General features: G+C 46.8%; 1 protein-coding gene across 1 annotated transcript; it reads right to left on the reverse strand.

The window, feature by feature from the left end:
• Nucleotides 1–1,142: 1,142 nt before the first annotated feature.
• On the reverse strand, nt 1,143–22,062 carry TNFSF15 (TNF superfamily member 15). The gene is made up of 4 exons (XM_026513849.3): nt 21,729–22,062; nt 10,995–11,037; nt 10,182–10,229; nt 1,143–6,903 (listed from the first exon to the last, which is right to left on the reverse strand). Exons 1-4 carry the CDS (start codon nt 21,948–21,950, stop codon nt 6,449–6,451), a joined length of 768 nt encoding a protein of 255 aa, XP_026369634.1. The 5' UTR covers nt 21,951–22,062; the 3' UTR covers nt 1,143–6,448.
• Between the last annotated feature and the right edge of the window lie 291 nt (nt 22,063–22,353).

Genomic DNA, 22,353 nt, shown 5'->3' on the forward strand with positions numbered 1-22,353 from the left:
TCAAAATATCTTAACCATCGGTTAGTTTTGTCCTTGCGCTCTCAAGTTCCTGGAGATGGAGAGTCCTTTTGAGAATTGATTTGAAATGTTGACTTTGGGGGCACCTGGGTGGCACAGCGGTTCGGCTCAGGGCGTGATCCCGGCGTTATGGGATCGAGCCCCACATCAGACTCCTCTGCTATGAGCCTGCTTCTTCCTCTCCCACTCCCCCTGCTTGTGTTCCCTCTCTTGCTGGCTGTCTCTATCTCTGTCGAATAATAAAAAAAAAATCTTCAAAATGTTGACTTTGGTGAGCTGGATTAGACAAAACGATTTTTCTCATCTGGAGAACTGGCATGAAGACTTTTGCAGATATTTGGCCTTTAATAAGCTGAGGGCAAATGATTCATTTCTCTCCATAAGAATAAAACATGTTTTGCCCTCATCACTTCCAGAAGTGAGTGCAAGTCTAATGTGAGAACTGAGTTTCCCAGGGGTACCCCTACATTCACAGGCTTTCCCGCTGGGAGGGAAAGTTTTGAGACTGAAGTTTGGAGAAGAGCCTTATTCTTTGCCCCTAATCCATGTCTGATTTTACCTGCAACGATTAGCTGGAAACAGATGGAATTTCTAGGTGACTATTTTTGACCCACAGAAATGGTAATTTAATATGGTCCCAGCGTAATATTGGCTGGGCCTCAGTGAGGACTCCAGTGACTGCTCTGGAAAACAGATCGCTGAGTCGAACCCTTTTCTGATTCTTGCTCATTGCTGTTTTTGTAAGAGGCAGTGGGATACAGTGTCAGAGCGTCCTGGGTCCAAATTTGGGCTCCGTCAAGCACTAACAGAGCTCTCTCTGGCTTCTCTTTCTCTTTCTCTTAGGGTTGTTGAATACACCACTTACCCACAGAATCTTCTAATTCATAGAGGGAGCTCAGTGGACTCCTTGTCTCCTTCCCCCCCATTTGACCAGAGTGGCACAATTTGTGGGACTTCACAATTTTTGTAAGGTTTATTACACCTTGTGAAAGATCAGTTGCCATTTTGCATTCAAGTACATGGAGAACTAGATGCATTTAAAAAAAATCCCAAGAGGTTAGCCTTAGGTCTTCATCTAGAAAGAAAGTTGAACGAACAGATTCACAAAAGAATCGACCTCATTATTAAGTTTCTGCAGCTTTTGGTGCCAATTTATTAAGTTACATCTGTTAAATACATGAACACAAACAACATTTCATTCACAGTGATTAGAATTCACACAGTAGTGCCCGAAGACGTAAGACGATCACCAGTTACCAGTACCCAACAGCATACAATATGCACTTTACCTTGGGATTGTGACGTTTTAACATAAAACATAGAATCAATGAAAGCGCCCGGGGTTTACCAGTAAAACCACATAAATACCTACATTTGTTCAATCCGTATACCCCTGGAACAAAAGCGGGGGCAGTTACATACCTTAATGACTTTATGAACAAAGTCATTTAATTAAATTCACCTGCTTCATTTGCTTAACATGTGTTTCTCCCTCCTCTGAAATGTGCACAACAGGAGAGTGGGACTTGCCAGTCATGTTCCTTCTTGTCTTGCTCTTCAGGATCTAGATAAGTGCTGTCATGTGACAAATGCTCAAAAAAAACCAAAACCAAAAACAAAAACAAAAAAACAAAACCAAAAAACCCCAAACCAAACCAACCAAAACCCACAAAACTGATTCATGGATGAAATGCAAAGACTGCTGGGCTGGGTGTCAGGAGCTATGAATTCTTGTCTCAACACTGCTACCAGCTACTGGCTGACATTGGACCATTTATGTCATCTTCCTGAGCCCGGGTTTCTTCATCATTAAAATGATGTAACCTGGAGTAGATAAACTCTGTAGATCCCATTGGTTGTAAAGTTCCATGGCGTTCTCTATTGTTCAAGATCAGACAGTCACTCCGTGTGGGACACTCTTGGAACCAGTGGGAAATGGCAGCCACTTGTAGGCTGGGAGCCACTGAACTCTTGACTAGGCCTGCCAGGTTCTTCATGATCCAAGAGAACACAATTCAGAATGCCCATGTTAAAAAAAATACAGAGATGGCTACATAATCATAGATCTGGAAAAGACCTCGGACATCCTTTGGTTCTATTCCTTCCTGCCACCTCAATGACGGAATGGCTTCTCCAGAACTCTTGAGATAAGCCCTTTGCTTCAATATATCTAGAGACTGAGAAATCACTATCTGGGGACATTCTGTTTTGGGGGTATCGGGCCAGAAATGATGACCTTGTCGACTGCAGCTTGGCCCTAGCGCTTTCCTCTAAGGGACATGGAAGCAGACCTCTCCCCCCTCCCACATCCCCCATAGGTATTTGATAATACTTCTCACGTCTTCCTCCAATCTCTCCTACAGTTATTAAAACAAATACTATTTGCAGAAGGTAACTGGAGGAGCCCAGGATTATGATTCAGGAGGACGGGATCTCAGCCCCAGATCCACCATGAACTCATTGTGTGGCCCTGAACAAGTAGCTTCCATCTGGGCTGCCATTTTCTTCTTAAAATGGGGCGATGGAAAGGATGGGGGGCAAATTTGCCTCAGAGCTTGGGAAGCTCTAAATATGGTTGTCAGCGTGGGGCAGGGCACGTGTGACTGCTCTGATTCACCCTCTCCTTCACCATTAGAGCAGAAGGGTTCAGGGGTCAGCCATCGGCTGCATTGTCCCAGTTGCCAGTATGATGCAATCACTGGGACCATCCAGGAGCACGGGCACACTGAAAAAAATTTCTGCTACACGGCCATACATTGTCAGGACTCTGAGCCCTGGGAGAGCAAGAAATCTTGCGACAAGACTACTGCATGTGTTTTGCAAAGGTGCAGAGTATAATAAGTAATCCTCTCCTGAACAATTAATCCCCAGTGTCGCAATCACCGGAACATGACTGGGGAAGGACTGGGGAAAATACCTTGCAAGAGAATGTTGGCAAGGGCCATGCCTCGCGTACAGTAAGCTAGGCAACCTTGTATAATCCAGAGGGGTTATTGACGAGCGTGGAGGTGGAACTTCCTCTGGGATGACGTAGCTTAGGTTGAAATGGAGCCAAGGGACCTGGTCTGCCCTGTTGTTGAATGGAACCAGACATTTTCAGGATGTGAAAGTCCTACTGTACCCTAGTCAAAACATTGAGGAATTTTTGTAGCTGAAGCAATGCCATTCTGCTGAGTAGCTCCACGGGGTCAGCATGCTAGCAGCCTCATGCGTTTGGATCACAGTTCCCGCAATTCCTCTGAAGGCACGAGGGCTTTCCAAAACACCTCTGGCTCATCCACAGGTTCTAATATTTTCAAGGGGGTTGATGGCCAAACTCAAGTCCAGCAGACGATAACCCTCTGCATGTGTGGCTTCAATAATGGATTTTACTATAGGCAATGGGATCTTTATTTTGTCCCCTTTTATTAATGGAAAACTCTGTGAGTAGCTATTTAAAAAACCACTTAGCGTAAGCACGAATCATGTTGTTAATGACCATCCTTCATCGGATGGCACCCATTTTCCGAATGAGAAAGTATCCACGTTCCTAAAGTTAGCTAATTAGTTAGCTAATACTACAAATATAAATGAAAGGGTCTGCAGACCATGGAGGTGCTGAGTAGTTAGAGTGAACCCGTCTGAGACTAAAATAATCTTTCTTTGTGTCCCCAGCGTGAGCAGGCACCCAGTAAATGTGGAATTGATTTGAATTCAGCCTTTTGAGAGACATCAGACAAGCAAAGCCTTTTCCCCCTAAATGGACTATTTTCTGAAGCACGGAGGCATGCTCCTTCTTCCCTCGCAAATCTTTGCATCTCATTTACTCCTTTTAGGAGACCAGCGCGTTCTTAAGCATTCCCTCACTGCATTTTAAAAACGAGTGCACTAATTTCGGCCACGGAGAGAATGCCTAGGACACAGAAGTTTTGACTTGAGTCCTACTGGACACGCTCCGCTGGCCCTTTCTGAACGGTACACAATAGAAGGACTGAACAAATTCACCTGGGACAACTTCAGCACAATACACCTTTCAATAAACAAGCTTATGACAGGAGCAAAATAAATACGTGACAGGGAGTTTCCGCAAGTGGTCAAGGCTTTTAGAATAGTTCATCTCTTGGATGAACTTTCAAATCCGCCAGATGCCCTAAGGCGCAGTGGACAGGTCTGAAGACCCCTGGTTACAAGAGTTCCGTTTAGTGGAGAAGAAGGTGAGTGGGGTCACTCTGGCCTCTTCCACGCACAACCTCTTCTGTGCCCCACGCTGTTTGGCGTGAGTGCAAACGCAGACAGCATTTTATTTTCTCCCTGGGGTGTGAGTTCTGATCCTGGAGGCACACTGGCGTTGTTGATAAAATTATCCCCATCTGCCAGCAAACATTGTTCTAGGAGTAGGTTGAAGGAGCATTGTCTTATCAAGCTGGTTTTATAGTTACTGAGAAATCTTTCCTTTCTGCTTTAAGTAAAGGGTAATTCCTCCGTCTCAGATGCCCTTTCCCCAAGGCCATCTGCTGTCCGCCCACCCTCTTTCAGGACGCGTTCAGGCTTCACTTCCTTTATGAAGACTCTTCTGAATCAGGTGGAGGTCACCACACCCTTCCCTCTGCTCCCGAGGAGCCCTGTGCTCACTGCTGAGAAGCTGAAGGCTTTAGAGCCCTAATCTCCTCACTGAGAAACCAGAAATCAATTTTCATTTTATATAACTCAACAAATATGGATCGAGTGCCACTAGACCAATCGTCCTGCCCAGAAGCCCCATCACACACCTTCCTGCCTCTGCAGTCTCCTGGCAACAAGGGTTAGAGTGATTTGGGTGCCAAGTTTGCTTTTAGACCCATTCGTGAAGGTCTCCCGCAACAGGCAGCACTGACCATAGGGGCCATCGTGCTGGAGGTCATTGCCCATGTCATGCTGACATGCTCTCTGACTACACAGAATGCTCGGAGCGAACGTGTCACCCCATGAGCTCATTTGATCCTGGGAAACACGTTGGTGGATTCCTACTTTATAGACAGTCAACGGAGGCTAAGAGCAGAGATACCCCTCCTACCCTCGGCATATCAGCACAGGAAAATCATGCAGATTAAAGAGTATGAAGTCACTAAAGTGCAGGAGGGACCTTCTTAATGTCCAGCCTCTCCTCCAGGGGAGAAGCCTGGGCCGGGCTGATTAGCTCATCCCATACTGAAATCCCTTGAATATTTTAAGAGAAAAATACCCAGATAACACTCTGCATATAAAACTGTGAGCTACACCTCGAAGCCGATCTAAGTTAACTTGTCTAGATTTGGTGATTGACTGTTTTCCCCTCTTCTGGAGAATAAGTCTGCTGTCTCTTGGCATCGATCTGGTTTGTTATAGAGTTGGTCTAGTTGGCTAGAAATCTGTCTTCGAGTTTCTTGAGTGACCTAATCCGCTGGATATCTTGTGCAGTCAGGAGAGCTTCAGAAATCTTACATACTAGTGTCAGATGAGATATTTTTTTAGGACTTGGAGTTAGTCCAAGTACGTTGGACTTGAGTCCATTGAGTGATATTTGACGAGGAGCCACAGAGTGGAATTCATTTAAGTTTTGAATGGGGTTTGTCTTATTCTTCCTAGTATCTTCTGGGTTAAGGTAGTGCCCAGAATGTAAAAGGTGATCAGGAAAACTGTGCTGGGTATTTTATTTTTGATATGCACGTGAAACACTGCTTGTTCTCATGCCTGTGTACATAATAAAAGGAGGGGTTGCTTTTCTCATTTGCCATAGATGGCATGAAAACCAATTTCTCCCTTCCTCCCTCCCTTCCTCCCTCCCTTCCTTCCTTCCTTCCTTCCTTCCTTCCTTCCTTCCTTCCTTCCTTCTTTTAAATGTTCATGGGAAATACCAGCACTCTTTTCTCTTCTTTCTCCTCTTCTCTTCTCTTCTCTTCTCTTCTCTTCTCTTCTCTTCTCTTCTCTTCTCTTCTCTTTTCTCTTTTTAAGACAAGGCATTAAAGTATGTGTTTGGAGAAACTGATGAAGGATTTTGCTCTAGGGTTTACACCATTTTCTAGGGCTTTGGATTTTGTCCAAGGGCTCCTGAACTGAAGCAAATGTCTCATGATCAAATCACACAATAATTGGGCCCACTGGTGACCAACGTGTGGTTCGGAGGGGTGGAAATGTTCCAAGTAGACCTCCATTCGTTTGGTGATCAGTGTCTCAGTGTTTAGAAACTCACCCCTTTTCCAGACAACCACGGTCCTATGTCTGCTCTGTTCTGCCCTTTTCTGGTTAAGCGTCTCACCAGTAAGGCATATACAGTATGAAATTTTGGGCCTCAAATTTCATAGCTAAGCCACTGTTTCTGTGGAATGCTCAAAACAAAACAAAACAAAACAAACCCTTGTTATCATTACATATGAGTGAAGAAAATTAGGAACTGAGAGGCAGAGGACTTCACACGAGGATGCCCGCCTTGCTCCTATAGCAAGAAGGCTCCAAAGAAGGTTTTATCTTCTTTCGTGTAATCCACCAAAGAGATGTCACTGACGTTCACCATCAGCTTGTCCCCTTCCTGCAGGGAGAACATGGCCCCTAGGTAGATGGGTTGGAACCAGTTGCTGCCTATTTCACACACGGACTTGGTCCCCATTAGGAGCTGGGTCGGCTCGGGGTAGCTGTCTGTTACCTTGGTGATGACCACGATGATGGAGTCTGGCTTGTTCGGTCGGTTCCCTTGGCGGATTTCACCACACTCAGATGTGGTCCCTCGGAACGTGACCTGGGAGTAAACAAAGTAGTCTCCCGACTCTGGGATCACCAGGAATTTATTTGTATAGTTCATCCGGTTCTTGGTAAAGGCCAAGCCAAGTTCATGTTCCCAATGCAGAGCCGGAAACTGATGTTTCAAGGGCTGTGTGGGACTTTGCCTGACAACTGCAAAGACAAGAGAGAGGTTTAATTTGCTCATGTCAGAACCTGGGGACTTTGTCAAAAAGAGTCTCCTATTATGTTCAGAGTAAAGTGATTGAGTAAAACCAACAGCTAACAAGTCCTTGAGGAGGAATGAGCGGAGGAGACATAAGCGGACACACGCTTTTGTTCAGAGAGGATCATCTTAGGGGCAAATGACTTTGCCTCTCTGAGCCCGTTTCTTTCCTGATAATTTAGAATTTTACCTGAGCTCTGTGATCCTGGAAAACAGGGGAGGTTAAGAAATCTCACTCTTGTGTGTCTCGGAAAACGGGCCACCGCGATGAACCTCTTCTCCAAATGACTTGGGTGACTGTGGTGGATGTCCCTCCTGGGGTCCCTCTGACAAGACCAGCCGGCAGAGCTTCCAAATCACGACTCTCTGCCTCATAAATGATTAGCTGGACTGCACTGTCCCCAAGACCCATGGGGGCATAACGCTTGTGAACCCAACTTCGGTTAAGCTTCTCTTCTGCCTCCGGGCCCCCGAGCTTTGGCCTACCCTCAGCCTGGGCCAGCAGACAGTCTCTCCTGAGAACAGGCTGGCCTTCGGGTAAAACCTTCTCTGACGCTAACATGCCAAGCTTTATCCCACTTCTTCCCACCTGGTTCTTTCTAGCTTTGTTTACTCCTTTCTGTAAAGGAAGACCCCTTTTAGCTTTACCCTTGAGATCCTCGCAGACCTTCTGGCCAGAACATTCTTCCTGTTGCCACTGGTCTTCCTCCTCCTTTCTGCCACTTTGCAATAATCCTTTTGCACAAACTCTCTCCTTACTAAATCAGGATTTGTTTTTCATTTGACATATCTTTCCTTTTTTTTTTAAATATAAAAATACCCGTGGAAAGGATTAAAAGGGGTGGTGTGTATAAAGCCCCCAGCTATTAGGAATAATCTCTAAACCGCGTTCACTTTCATTAGCCTGTTGTTTCAGACACATCCTACCACAAAGAGAGAACATTTTAGGCAGTCAGTTGTTCCCTGTAGCTCCCCTGCACTGATACTGTCCAAAGTTATTGACATTCAGGAGTGATTAATAAAAAATCAACATGCAGGACAGATATTGGAACCAGAGATCCAGAACATTCTGGAAATGCTTCTCTGACACCAAAATACAAGCTGATGTAATTGGCTTGTGGAGTGTAAAGGACCGGGGCTTTGGGCCACTTCAGCTCTATGGTGTGTGATGTTTTTTGTTTTTAATTTTATTTATTTTATTTTTTAAATAATATTTTTATTACATTATGTTAGTCACCATAGAGTACTTCCCTAGTTTTTGATGTAACGTTCACGTGTGATGTTTTTAATCAGTGATGTAGGTCCCTTCTTTCTGAGTCTTGATTTCCTGTCTGTGAGCTGGAGATAAAGCCCTTTCCTAGTCTCATTTGGAAGATCAAGTGAATAGAAGAGACATGGACATTGTTATCATGAGGCTGCCTATGGTGAGTACTCAATACGTATTTACTTTTCCCAAATAAACCAGCATCTCTCATTTTGACAGATTAAAAAATAAGCCTATTTTATCATATACATTTTTATATGTTCTTATGTTTGCGTTGTTTACAAATATACGTTATATACTCGGACATATAAATGAGTGCTTTTATGAAGTATGTGTATAGCAGAAAATATGAATAGAACCAAACCATTGATTTCAAATAAGATAATCTGCAGTAAAACTAACACGTTTTAGGAAAAGAAAAACATATTTTAATTTCCTACGACTGCTTTGAAAAGCCATAGCGATCCCTGATATGTGCCATCAGCCACCATTTAGGGATAGGTTATCTTTAAGGAAATATTTAGCAACTTTCACACCCAGTGGCTGCCTAGAAACCTGGTTCCTGGATTTTTCTTAAGCATCTTTGCCGATGCCGACTGGACTCTGGCTTATTTTGCACAATGACACACATTCAGAATGCACGTGGTCTCTCTGTCCCCTGCACTCAGCGGGCCCTGGAGAGCTCTACTGCTTCTTTGCAAAATCTGTGGAAGGCATTTTTATTAATCATCCCTGATCATCTCCACTCCTTCTTTGTGGATGACGCAGTAGATTAAAAAAATCCTCTGGGATGATGCAAAAACATCTAGACCAAGCGAGTTTCATTGAACTGGTATGCAATTCGCTATGTCAACACGGCAGCAAGTGGGAGTTAAGGTAGGAAGTGGGTTGTCATGGAAACAGAACAGGTCTAAGAGTCAGACTCGAATCTCAACTCTTCCAAGTCATGTATGTGACTTGGGAAAAGTGACTTGTCAGAGCCTCAGTTTCCCCCCCTTGTTGGGATGATATGCAGACTCCATGAGATCATGGTTGTAAAATGCCAACCACAGTGCCTGGTACACGTGAGGAGCTCCCTGCCCCGCCCCCCAGCTCTGCCATTCAGGAGGAAGAGCGCTGATATCCCCACACTCCATTGTTAGGATTTTCCCGCCCAGCTTGCTCAGTCTCTCCCATTCTTGAAGGCAAGTGGTACGTGATTAGTGACTTGGTGTCTGTCTGGTCCTAACCCTCACTCAGGATTCACCATAAACACTTTCCTCTTGGTCACATGTAAGTCACATGTCTTGGGCCCCAGGGATATCCCCCCATGGGCTGCAAATTTTCTTATAGGTCAGGAGAGTACGCTTGCTTTTAACTCCCTAGGTTTTCCAATGGGTTTTTCACATATATTAGTGCACAGTCTTGCTCTTTTCTCTGGAGTCTTGGACGTATATGCAAGTCCAGGCATCGGATGCCAGAAATTTCAATGCTAGTCTTGGAAAACTGGGCCGCTGGTGATATTATGAGGCCACTCTTCACCTCTTCACATCAACAAAAATTCTTTGCGAATGTCTACCTGAATGCAAATGTCCAGTCACTTCGTCTTGAACGGGGTACAGATGGACTCGGTACATTTAACAGCTCAGGGGATCTTTCATCTTTGACCAGACTCAGAATTACATGAATCTCTGAATCTGAGGGAAGCTGTTTCTGAATGACTTAGGGCGTGCGTGAAAGAAGAGACAGGAGAGAGAAGAAGAGGACTGATAGAATCTGAAAGAAAATGCCAAGAGACATGGGCCTTTGGACCCCTTAAGGGAGGAAGACATATGAAACCCTCAACTGAGACGAGAAGTCTATTACCAAGGTGTGTGGTTTCCGGTTTAAGCTACTAGAATGAATTTTGGCAAATCCTCTGAAAGAAATCTTGGGCCCATGGCCCATACATGATCTCCTGGAAAACACACCAAGGAGAAATACCTGTCAGGTGTGCCCTTGGCTTATCCCCACCGGCTCCAGAAGATGCATCTGTAAGGTAAAGAGAGAGATGCTCTGTGTGAGTCAGAGGGTGGCTGGAGGGAAGACAGTATTTTTGGAGTTGTGTGGTGCCTGCAACTGGAGAGAAACTTTCCTCTCCTTCAGCTTGGTCCACTGTGGATTGTTGTCCTTTTTCCAGGGACAGAGAAGGAGAAAGAGTCTTGAACACAAATGTATCTTGGCCCGTAACTTTGGGTAAGTTTCCAGCCTGCCCAAGACTCTGTTTTCTCATCTCGAAGATGGGCACATCCATTCCTAGCATGAATGGAGAGTGCTCAGCATGATTCCTGGCAGAAGGTCTATGCTCAATGAACTCACATTGCCCTTCCCTCCCTGCTACTGCTTCAGGGGGAGCAAACTGGCCTTTGGCCTTATTCAAGGTCCCTTTAGCAATATCCACTGAAGCATCTGGATGCCCTGGATGAAATAGGGTAGGGAGTGGGTAGGATTAGTGTTGTTAGGATACTTTTATAGGAATTCACTGATTTGATTCCACACTACCCAAGAAGGTAGGTACCGTTATAACCAATGTACAGGTAAGTAAAAACAGACAGAGACAGGTGACATTATTTGCCCAAAGATCATCACCTCCATAGGCCATGCACTTGGCCACGGCGCCATTTTGTCTTTTTAGTGACTGGGGAGCAACCTTACTTCTTCTTTGGATTTTCATCCCTCTGAACCTTCCCCATACCAAAACTAGTAGATAATGCTCTGTTCCCCACAAGAAAAGGCAACAAATACAAACACACTTACACGATCGCTGATGTGAAGATCCAAACTCTTGTCCTTTTGAAGTCTATTGGAAAAGAAAGATATGATTCAGCCCACCTGTGGTCCTTTTGTCACTCAACTCCACAGCTGCCCATAGCAAGGGCATGATTAGGATTCTGCTACTACCCCACCTGGGCACTCTGAGGTGAGGGACATGGCAATGAGAATGCTCGCTTGAGGGGAATCTGTGCCCGAGTGCTCCGCTTTCCTCCTTCTCTCTCCTATGCTTGCCTTGGAAGCTCAACTTTGAAGTTCTGTCCTGAGAGCTTTCCCTGTCCTGTTCTAGGACACTCTGACATCTGTCACAGCTTCTATTATTTGAACAAATGATGGCACTTGCTTTATTTTCTTTTTCCCACCATGCTTTAAAAATTGATACTGACAAAGCAATAAGGGCTCCATTCTCCTTCCCACCAGCCCCTTGTCTCCGTGCACTACATGGAGACCGGCCCATCCTTGCCATCCCAGCTTGTGAGCCATTTCTGATACCACACGGGAGAGGAAGAGGAAGTGCTTTGGAGGCAGACAGACCCAAATTTGAGTCCTGCCGTCACCATTTATTAACAATATGGTCTTGAGCAAGACCCCTTTCCTCTCTGAGCTCTGCTGTCCTCATTTGAAAAATGAGAATAATAACATGCTTAGCCTCAGATAGCTCCCAGGTTTGAGATAAGGATCAAATCAGATGTATGAGTCAGGGCAAAGAACGCATAAGAAATGAAGGAATCACCATGTCTGAACACCAAACTCAGGAGCAAAGCTAAGTGAAGCTAAGTCCTTGGCTTAGGGATAAAATCACCACCTTACATTTCACGGTTTCCAAAAAACCTTCTCTGATAGGATTTTGACTCGACTCGGAGTCTTCTGATCGGGTCCTTGTAACTACATAGTCCTGACGGACAGTGATCCTCATGTCACCAGTTTTATATCTTGGAATCTGCGTGTGTGTGAGATCGTACTTGTGAATGAGGAGTTGTGTGTCCGTGTGGGTGTGACGGAAGACAGCTCCGGCAGTGGGGGAGGTAGGAACTGATGTGGTTTTGTGTCTGCATGTGTCTCTGGTGTGGTGCTGTGTGCATGGATGTCTCTACACGTGTCTGTGTGCTCATGTGGGTGTAGCTGTGTCATTGCTCAGCAGGACTGTGAGCAGGTCTGTGACAGCAGTGACCTCGTTAAAGCCCAGACTGCCAGGCTCTTTTTAGTTCCAAGCCACGCTACCTAACCTCCACTGGAAGGCTCCCCGAGGGCAGAGATCTTGTCTTTGAATGACAGACCCCCTCCTCTCTCCATTGTCTACTTCCTCATTCTGTGACTGGCACGGCAACTGTTTGCCTTCAATTGCCAGGCTTGAAACTTGCTGCTTTCTCCTCCCACAAACACAAGCTGCCATTTCTATTTTGCAGATTTTCTCATTCGTGCCTCCCCCTCCCCGCCGCCCCCCAGCCTCAGCATGCTGTTCTCCTGGATTCTCCCCTTAGCCTCTTATCTGGTCCTTTTGCATCTGGTTCTCCTTTTCTTGAAATCATTTCCCCCACCTGCTCTCAGAGTGCTTTTTCTAAGGCATCTCTGTATGGGGACACATTTCTTTTTTTTTTTTTTAATAATAATTTTTATTATGTTATGTTAGTCACCATACAGTACATCCCTAGTTTTTGATGTAATGTTCCATGATTCATTACTTGCATATAACACCCAGTGCACCATGCAATATGTGCCCTCCTGTCCATAAACCTTCAATGGCTCCCCAGGGCCTTCCAGACACAGGCCCAAATACTTATCTTCGCCCTTCACACGCATCATCGCCTTCGGCTTTGCAACAACTCTTAAGGTAGATGCTATTCCTACCCTTATATTGAAAAGGGGGCGCAGGGGCGCCTGGGTGGCTCAGTCATTAAGCGTCTGCATTTGGCTCAGGGCATGATCCTGGCATTATGGGATCGAGCCCCGCATCAGGCTCCTCCACTGGGAGCCTGCTTCTTCCTCTCCCACTCCCCCTGCTTGTGTTCCCTCTCTCGCTGGCTGTCTCTCTCTCTGTCAAATAAATAAATAAAATCTTAAAAAAAAAAAGAAAAGAAAAGAAAAGAAAAGAAAAGGGGGGGCAGTCAGGTTAAGTAACTTGCCCAATGTCCCACAGCTGGAAAGTGGAGAAGTAGAATTTTAACCCAGGCTAATCCACTCTAGAATCCCTGGCCCTAAGCCATTGCACCTTCTCACTTCCAGATAAGCTCCCCGGCTGGTGAGGTGGGTCGATGAGTACCAGCAGTCCCATGCACTGTGACAGTAGGGGAAACACAGAGCTCAGAAAACAGGAACCCGGCCCAGAAGTGGGGGAATCAGGGGAAATTACCTCTGAAGTGAGTCTTACAGGTCCTACAGGTATTAGCCAGGTGATAAAAGGTAATGACCCTTCCAGACAAGGCTAATAGCTTATGCAAGAGTAGGGAGGCCCGACAAAGCACGGGAGTAGCTGGGAAACTACGAGAATCTCTGCTTTTCATTTAACACAGGGTCGTGGGTACAGTTGCTTTGGAAAACCTCGACCCCACTGATGCAACAACTTGTCCAGCATCAATAACCTTAATAGGCTTTGGGGGTGGGGTGGGGTAGAGAAGAAGCCTAGAAATGAGCTCATTCTGTAGCCTATTTTCTTACTTGCTGTTATCAGAGCTGATAATTGGTCTTTGGTGAGGCAGAAAACTGAAGGGGAAGAACTGGGGAGAGCACGGTTGCATCCTCTTACGTATGAGATGGTAGCGTCCTGGCTGGCCTTCTGCTGCATTTAGTCCTCTGCTGAGACACCTTCTTGAACGGCGGCTTATTTTTGTCTAAGCAAACACTCAGCTAAGAGACTGGAGCATTCCCTTTGGCTCAGGGTCTCATTGTCATTAGCACGCATCTGCGACGTGAACACATTTCCCTCTTCGCTCTGCTGGATTTCTATAACTTGGCCATACCGTTATTTTCACGTGTGGTTGGACGTCTATGGATTTCAGTGGCCTAGACTCCGCTCTATGTCCGGAGCTTGTGATAACGCCAGCCGGCAGGTGTCGAAGACCTCAACAGTCCAAGAGTCTCCAAGAACATCAGCTGGGACTCTCTTTCCAAGAACAACATGTAAAGCCTTCCATTGCTGCCTCTCTTAATAATGCCTCTTCGTGGGAGGAAGATTTTTGCGACAGGAAGCAGGAATGAATGAAGAGGAGATTTGAGACAAAGAACTAGCAGCTTATTTGGGGGGAAGGTTTACAAAACATGCTTGAGCTGGCTCAGTGCCTGCTCTCCAGGTGGCCACTGGCAGCAGAGCTATTCGCTCTCTCGTACAATCCAAGCAGCCCATGGGCAATGACCTGGTCTGTCTCTTGCTCGCCACCAGATTTCTGGTGCCTCAGACAGTGCCTGGCACTTCTGCTGGTTTACCCAATCAGCAAAACATACGGATGCTCACGTGTCGGAAAGACTGGTAGAAAAGAGAGCCGGAGATGGAGACAGGTTGGCCTCAGTGACTTTTGCCTGAGTTTGGCAACCCAAAAAACTGAGAAAAAAAAATCTTTTATATTTTAGAATGCATGCCAAGTTTTGAGTTCTTGTTTACATTTAAAAAAATTAATTTAAGAGTTAAATGGCCATAATCTTTTAGCTACTGGCGACTCCAAATTTTCATCAGGCTTTGCTTGGTGCATAGTCATGGGTCCAGAAATGTTTGTTGAAGGTTATGAGCTTTGGGCAGGAGTCAGAGACAGAAAACGCAAATGTGTATGCCCCTGGGGATTCTTGTTAGTAGAATAGTGGGGCGCCTGTGGCTACCAGCATTGGTAAGCCCGAGCAAAGCAAGCTGGTGCTTTTTACCCCTTGGTTTCTATAGGTCAGGGGATTTTTCACTCTTGTTAGAGTTTCTTTCTTTTCTTCTTCTCACTTTTTTTTTTTTTTTTGGTATGCTGATTGGTAATCCCTGACACATTTTTGGGATCACTCTACCACTTCAACCAGGGAAGAAAGAAGGATGGAGGGAGGGAGACTGCTATCTAGTTGAGTGCTCCCCGGGTACCAGGGCCTATACTGGGGTTTATGTGTGTTCCTCGTCTACCACTCCAGTTACTCTCAAAGGAGGGCATCACCCTTTCAGAGGCTTTGTCAGCCAAAGGTCAAAGAGTACATGGGGTCTGGGATCTGAACCTTCAGACCAAGTGCAGACCTAGGCCTGTATCAGGAACCCCATAAACAATAGCTGAGTACACACCATGGGCCATGGAACCCGAAGCGAGATGATCTTTGAGATCTTCTTATTGGCATTTCCCCAGAAAAAAAATTCCTCGAGTGTATTTTAACTAATGACCCATTTAGCCTTTCTCCCATGTCCCATACCCACTGTCTAGTATATACATAAACAGGAAGAGAGAGCCATTTCTTGCCGTCATAAATGCCGCAATTGCAAAAACATAAATGTTTTATGACCCAAAACATCCTCCCAGCACTTCTAGGAGAAATACACAGGCCATTGCCTTCTTGGTTTTGGCTTTCGCTTCTCTCTGTTTGTACTTGCACAAGGATAAATCCAACCTGGAACTGTTTTATTCCAAGGCCATTTCAACTCATTACCCTTCCGGTACACTCACTGGACAGGGCTTCACACCCAACGTTCAGAGCGGTGCAGAGCCGAGCATGTGGTATTGGCAGCCGAGCAAATGTGGGAATCCCAGCCCTCGGGTTTCTTAGTGATCTGACTTTGGTATGTTGCCTAACCTCAGTGAGACTGTCTCCTCATCAGTGATGGCAGGCAATAATGCTTTCCTTCCAGAAGCATCGTGATGCCTAAGGAAGACCACACACATACATGCATATCCAATTCGCCTTCCTTCTTTCTTTGGGCTCAATGTTTGTGGTGCATGTTGTCAGTTCTGCATAAGTCCCCTTTGGTTTCACCGCTTCGGTGAGACCCAGAAGCCTTCCTTGGGTTTCTTTATGACCAGCGGCTGGTTTGGATTAGGAGCTCTGGATGGCCTCCTCCTTCCCCCAAAGAAGAGGCTTCCTCCACCTACGGCGGGCTTCTGGACTGCTGCCCCTTCCCGTGCAAAGGGCTTGAGGGAATGGAATGTACCCTCCATCCGTTTCAAAACCCACCCTTGTTACTGCTGTCGACGGCTGGGCCTCATTAAGGAGACCAGGCTGGGAGATGACCTCTTATAGCCGGACAGCGTGCGGTCTGGCAGGTGAGGACCCGGGACCTCCCAGTGCTGGGCACGGAGTAATGTGTGTGTTTATTTATATATATATTTTTAGAGAGGGAGAGAGGAAGAGAGGAGCAGAGGGAGAGGGAGAGAGAGAATCTTAAACAGGCTCCACGTCCAGCTTGGAGCCCAAGGCGGGGTTTGATCTCACGACCCTGAGATCATGAGCTGCACCGAAATCGAGAGTTGGATGCTTAACTGACAGAGCCACCCAGACGCCCCGTGTGTGTTTATTTCAACAGGTGGACGAATGGATCCCAGAGTCACCAGCTTGCAGCTGTTTGGGACTCATGCCTACAGAGGGCTCACCCCACCTCCACGCACCTTCACCAGTTCCGGTCTTCCTGCCCTTCACCCCCAGCCTGAGCTTCGGAGTGAGTTGGCCAGGACTCTCGGAGGCTAGAGCAGGGGCAAAGCCACTGAGTGCTCTGTGTTTTGCAATGTCCAAAGCACTTCTATCTCCACCGTCTATTTGTTTTCTCTAGACAACACTGGAAGGGGATTGTCAGAACTGTCCCCGTTTCCAAAGAGGAAACAGCCTGAGTGAGACGAAAAGGCTCACACCCACGATGGAGCAAGCAGGGAAACCATGTGTGTTGAACATCTACTTCATGGCAATAGCTTGCCAACATCCTCTTGCAGAATTCTCAGCACTGGGCTACGAAGAATGTGTGTTCACCTCCCCATTTGACAGATAGGAGTGGATGGCTTAAGGAGGTCAGATACCTTGTCTATCCCTTCCTCTCTCTCTCTCCACCCAGCTAACACTTAGTGAGTGACTTCTGTGTGCCAGGGACAGCGAGGTGCCCCCAGGGGAGGAAGGAGATTTGCATTTATTGAGCACTTAACTATGTGACAGGGAATCCTTATTAAATGCTTCTGACCACCTGAAGCAGTGAATGATTTGCTGGGTTAATGCCATGGGCAGACCAGCGTGGTGGGCTTAGGAGGAACATTTGAATCCCAGTGTCACACTCAGTGTGACTTTGGGCACGTGGCTTAGGTTTTCTAAGCCTCAGCTCTTCATCTCTCAAATGGAGATAATATTAGCACTTTCCTCGTTGTGTGGTTTCAAGGACTAACCCGGATGATGTATTTAGTAATAACAGCACACGTATCTCACATGCATATATGCCAGACTCTAGGCTAAGGGCTTCATACGGATGATCTCATCTACTCCTCTCAAAACCCTAGGCATGAAGACACTTAGAACGGCGTCTGGTATCTAATAAGTTATTATAAGGTCACAACTGTGGGGAGGTGGAGCCATGGCATTGCCTCAAGCCTGCACAACTCTGAAGCCTCCGCTGGCATCCCTATGGGGTCCTGTTGGTCAGGATGGAGACTGGGGTGGGGGCGGGGGTCTCAGGGGCAGGTGTGCAGGAGAGAGGCGAGCAGCGATCAAGGGCTAGGAGCCTTGCAGGGATTTTCAGGAAGGGGTGGAAGTGAGATTGCAGGGAAACAAGGAGAAGCTGGGGAGAGCGTGTGGGGATTCCAGAAGTTGCACTGGAAGGGAAGGACAGAGCTGGGGCGGTGGTGCAGTCCGAGGAAGCAGTGTCTCCTATGGCACCCCTGCCATCGTATTGCACGGTACTGGGGGCCTGCTCTGCCCCAGGCTGGGGTCCGAGTCGGCATGGTGCATTGTGTCATGCCTGGACTCCAGACCCTGTGTGTGCCAGAGCACTGCCTGGGGAAGACGGAGCCTGCTCTCCGGGCACCTGTGAGCCAGCGTGGGGCCCATGCACCCAGCCTGAGGGCAAGGGAAGCCACTAAGGGCCCAAAGAAGGCCCAGGCCGTGGTCCAGCACAGCTGGGTAAAGAATGGATCGGAGTGTGGGTTGACCATTCAGACCAGGGTGGAGAAGGAGGCATGGAATAGCTCGCAAATATCAGAGACCAAGAAAGCCCTCCAGCGCCCAAACCTGCTCTCTGGCCTGGTGATGGCAGATTCCAGGGCAGGTGGAGAAGTTGTCGGGTGTGATGTAACGTCTATGGGCAGGGAAGCTCCTCAGTCATTGCAATGATAATTGTTACCATTTACTCATCTCCTGCCTCCTGCCAGACACTCTAAATACTTAATTTCTAAGTATTCCATTTCATACATCAGGAAGCTGAGGCGCAGGGAGGTTACATAACATGGCTAAGAAGTGGCCAGGCCAGATTTCAAACTGATTTTTCCAACACGTGAATCTACCTGACATTCTCCAGGAGTCTAACGATCCTTAAACATTTTCTATCTCTCTCTCTCTCTTTTTTTTGTAGATGTAACATACACGTTTTGTACAAAAGAGGGTAAGTTTAAAAATGTCTCTCTCTTTTACCTGTCACCCAGTTCCCCAAGCTAGGTGTTGGCAGGACAACCAATCTCTTATCCTTTTCCTGAGATAGTCTATGCATTTATAAACACATTCATCAATGTGAAAAAAAAAAATATATATATATACACACACATATTTATATGTGTATTTTTTTTTTTTTAGAAAATGAATGTCCCCGATTCTATATACTGTTATACCTTTTCCTCCCCCACTTAATGATACAGCTTAGATAAATTCTCCCTCCTTACATATAGAGATGCTTCATTTTTTAGAAATGGTGGCAGCTGAAGGCTCTCACTGCATGGAGTCCCAGGCTGTATTTCTTTGATGCCGTATTTAGGGACACTTCCCCTAAAGGTAGTTATTCCAAACCTTTTCAAATCTGATTTTGATTGCCGCTCTGCAAGCTTACCTGGGGAAGGACTTTATCGCATTGAGTATTTCCTTACACAACCCCTGAAGGAAGGGTCCAGTTTCAAATAGCTACACGGAGCACTGGGTGATTCTATGCCAACGATGACTCAGGGAACATGACATCAAACACTAATGCTGTACTGTATGGTGACTAACATATCAAATAATACAAGAAAAAAATAAAATAGATACGTATTTTTAAGTTCTGGTAACTGTTTTGTTGCTGCTGATAAAAACCTGGAACATTCCTACCCCAATCGTGGTTGCTTTTCGGGGGTTGCCTGGCGTAACCATGATGATCCCGTCCCAGGAACCAGGCGTGTGATAACTCTCCCCACGTTCCCATCAGACTACCTGCTCCTGCACCTGCCTTATTAGCGCCGCCGGAGTGTTGAAATTAGCATCCTCTTTTGGTAGAAAAGGAAACAGGTTCAAAGAAATGAAACCACATGCCTATTCTTACCCAGCCAGGGATGGTGGAGCTGGGATTCAAACTCAGATGTCCGCGAGCCACGATATTTCAGTTATGTCCACTCACGCTCTCCTCCGTGACTTAGCTTTCCCTCCTGAGTCCTAGCTTCCACTTTTCTGAGCTGGTTCTTCTCCATTAGCCCACTGGACCCTCTCTTCGCCCTTCTTGGCCCTGCCCTGTGTCCCTTGAGGCTGACTTCTGGGCACACTTGCTTCCTGGCTTTTGAGCCCGACTTCCAGTCTGGCCAGTAGGATGAGAGACAGGGAGAAGAGCGTGGCCAGTTCTCCCATCCTTCTTCCCGCGCCCTCCCTGCTGTTTGGTAGGCAGGCTAGCCCTCTCCTACGTTTTCCTTCTCCTTGGATTCCCCTAAAACTGTTCCCTCCATCTAGCCCTTCAGGCCAAGAGGCAATGACTGGCTTCCCACCATTGCTAACCCCAGGATGCTTCCTGCTCTCCGGTTTCCCTTCATCTGTCTGCCTCTCAGCACGTAGACTCTTCTTTGAACCTTTGTCAAGCTCTTTATACGTTCTTCTTTAAACTCTCTTGTTTGAAGGGCCGGGTGTTTCTTTTCAGGACTCAGATTGCTACACGTGGCCCCGCCTCCCCCCTGTTTCCCTTTCTCTTCTTCGGATGACCGAGAAGTTCTGCAGTCTGGACAAACCACCACGCTAACCTTCTCTGTGCTTCCGCTCTCCAGGGAGATTGCTTGAAGTGTCTCCAGATGCTCCACAGCCTTTTCCTTTCTTGAGTAGCTACGGTAGGACAGCCATCCATACCTTCCCTCGTGGGGCTTCCTGTCTAGTGACAGCTCGTGTTTCCAGCTCTCCTCCTGGCAGGGCAAGTCCCCGGCCCCTCTGGACTGTGGCGTTCCACCACCAACAGGCGGTGCCTGGCCTCCCACGGTTGCTAACCCCAAGGTGCTTCCAAAGCCTGATGGTCTTCTAGAGGAAGAAAGGTGGGTTTTTTTTTGGCATCTGCCGAAATAGGGGATCTCAAGACCTCATTTTCGGCAGAGGCCCTGTTCCCCTCTAGCACCCAGAAGACTTGAGGTTACTGGAGGCCACTCAGTGCCTCATTCAAGAGTAACTCTCTCTTTCAGGCACAGAGTCCCAGAACACCGACTAGACACTGTGGTTTGGCCTCGTAGGAATCAGCCCCATGGGGGCCTAGAGGTCACAGCCTCACTTGCCAAGCCTGGAGTTTCTTCTCTAACATGAATGGCATTTCTGGGTCGTCTGAGTATTTCTATGTTTTCTGAATGATGGCATGCGGCTGCGGATGCTGCCGCCTGAGTCAAGGTCTGTTTGCTGACCCTGAGGGGGTGGGGAGAGTTACACATTAGCCATGGCTTGCTTGCTCTTCCTCGGGTTTCCTCTTTGAAGTCAGCCAGCATTGCTTAGAAGACAGGTTTCCTGGTAAACCAGTTGAAAAGCCTGTTTTCACCTCTGGAATTTAATACTTTGGACTCAAGTGAAATCAGTCATCACAGACTATGCAAATATATACGTGTGTGTGTGTATATATACATATATATAAACAAACATGGTATTATTTGAATGACACTGTCTTCAGTCTTTAAGATTTTTGATGTCCCTAGTCCAGAATAAGTTTCCCCTTGATACCTATACCCCCGCTTGACACCATTGTTCTCCCAATGCCTGATATTCATTTTTGACTAAACTCCTCTACCCCAAGCCCCCAGCAAGATCTGAGAGATAGACAACCAGGCAAGAACACTGAAAGAGAATATTTCTAAACCCAAGAAAGGAGGTTGATTACATAAATTACAGCACACACATATACAGGACTATAATATAACCATCTATGTCATCACACTGCTTCGAATTTCCTAGCAATAAATAAAACCATAACATATTTGGAGACTCAAACTAATCTCATCTTAGTAAAAAATACAGAATTATATACCCCAAGATGTCAATGGTGGTCACTTCTATGTGGTTGTGGGTAATGATGATTATCTTCTTTTCCTTGTCTGTGTTTTCTAACTTTCTTCAAGGACGTGTTAGTCATGCAATTTAAGGAGGCTTACTATTTTTTTAAAGAAAAAGAATGTTCCCAGATTATCAGTACATGATGATTATAATTATCTAAAAACTTCATCCCCTGGAATTACTGAGGACCAACACCAAACGGGACCTCTCCAGCCCTCACGTGCCCCTTCCTTTGCATGGGGAAGCAGGGAGCCCTCTGGGTCAAGGGGTCTGCCCAGAGCTGCAGGGCCTGCCAAGTGCCTGCAGCGGGTCCACAGAACCCGGGTCAGTGCTTACCTGGAACACACAGGCATCTCCTTGGGCCCGGAGCTGGCCCACGAGCAGGTAGGTGGTGAGTCCTGCCAGGATGGGGAGCGATACCAGGCAGCAGGTGAGAGCCCAGCGTGCGCCGCTCCTGGCTGCCAGCCTGGCTCTGGCCTTGGGCGTGCATCGGCCTTCCTCGGGCAGCATTTCCACACTGGCTGTTTCCCCGAAGCCCAGCCCCAGATTCTCAGCCATCCTCCTGCTGGTCCGGGAGCTGGCTCTGACTCCCCCTGGGTAGAGAGACCCTCCATTAAATAGAAGAAAGCTCTCACAGTGGGTGCGTTAATCAGGGCCTACTCCTCCCCCTGGCCGCTCCCCTCCCCCCCCCCCAACACACTGGGCCCCGCCCTGCTAGGGAATGCACCGCCTACAACAGAAACCAAGTTTGGTTTAAAAAAAAAAAAAAAAAAGAAGAAGAAGAAGAAGAAAGCTTTCCCAAGCGTATTTATATACAGTGCCTCATGTGCTCCTTCCTTCGTTTACAGAAGGAAGTTAGGAAAGTCCCTGGAGGAGGAGAAAAAGAATCCATCAAGTCAGTGGGCAGGGCGAATTAAAATATAGCTGTCCCTGCCCTGGAGAGCTGCCAGCCAAGCCAGTC

The sequence above is a fragment of the Ursus arctos genome, unplaced genomic scaffold, assembly GCF_023065955.2.
Source record: "Ursus arctos isolate Adak ecotype North America unplaced genomic scaffold, UrsArc2.0 scaffold_18, whole genome shotgun sequence".
NCBI lineage: Eukaryota > Metazoa > Chordata > Mammalia > Carnivora > Ursidae > Ursus > Ursus arctos.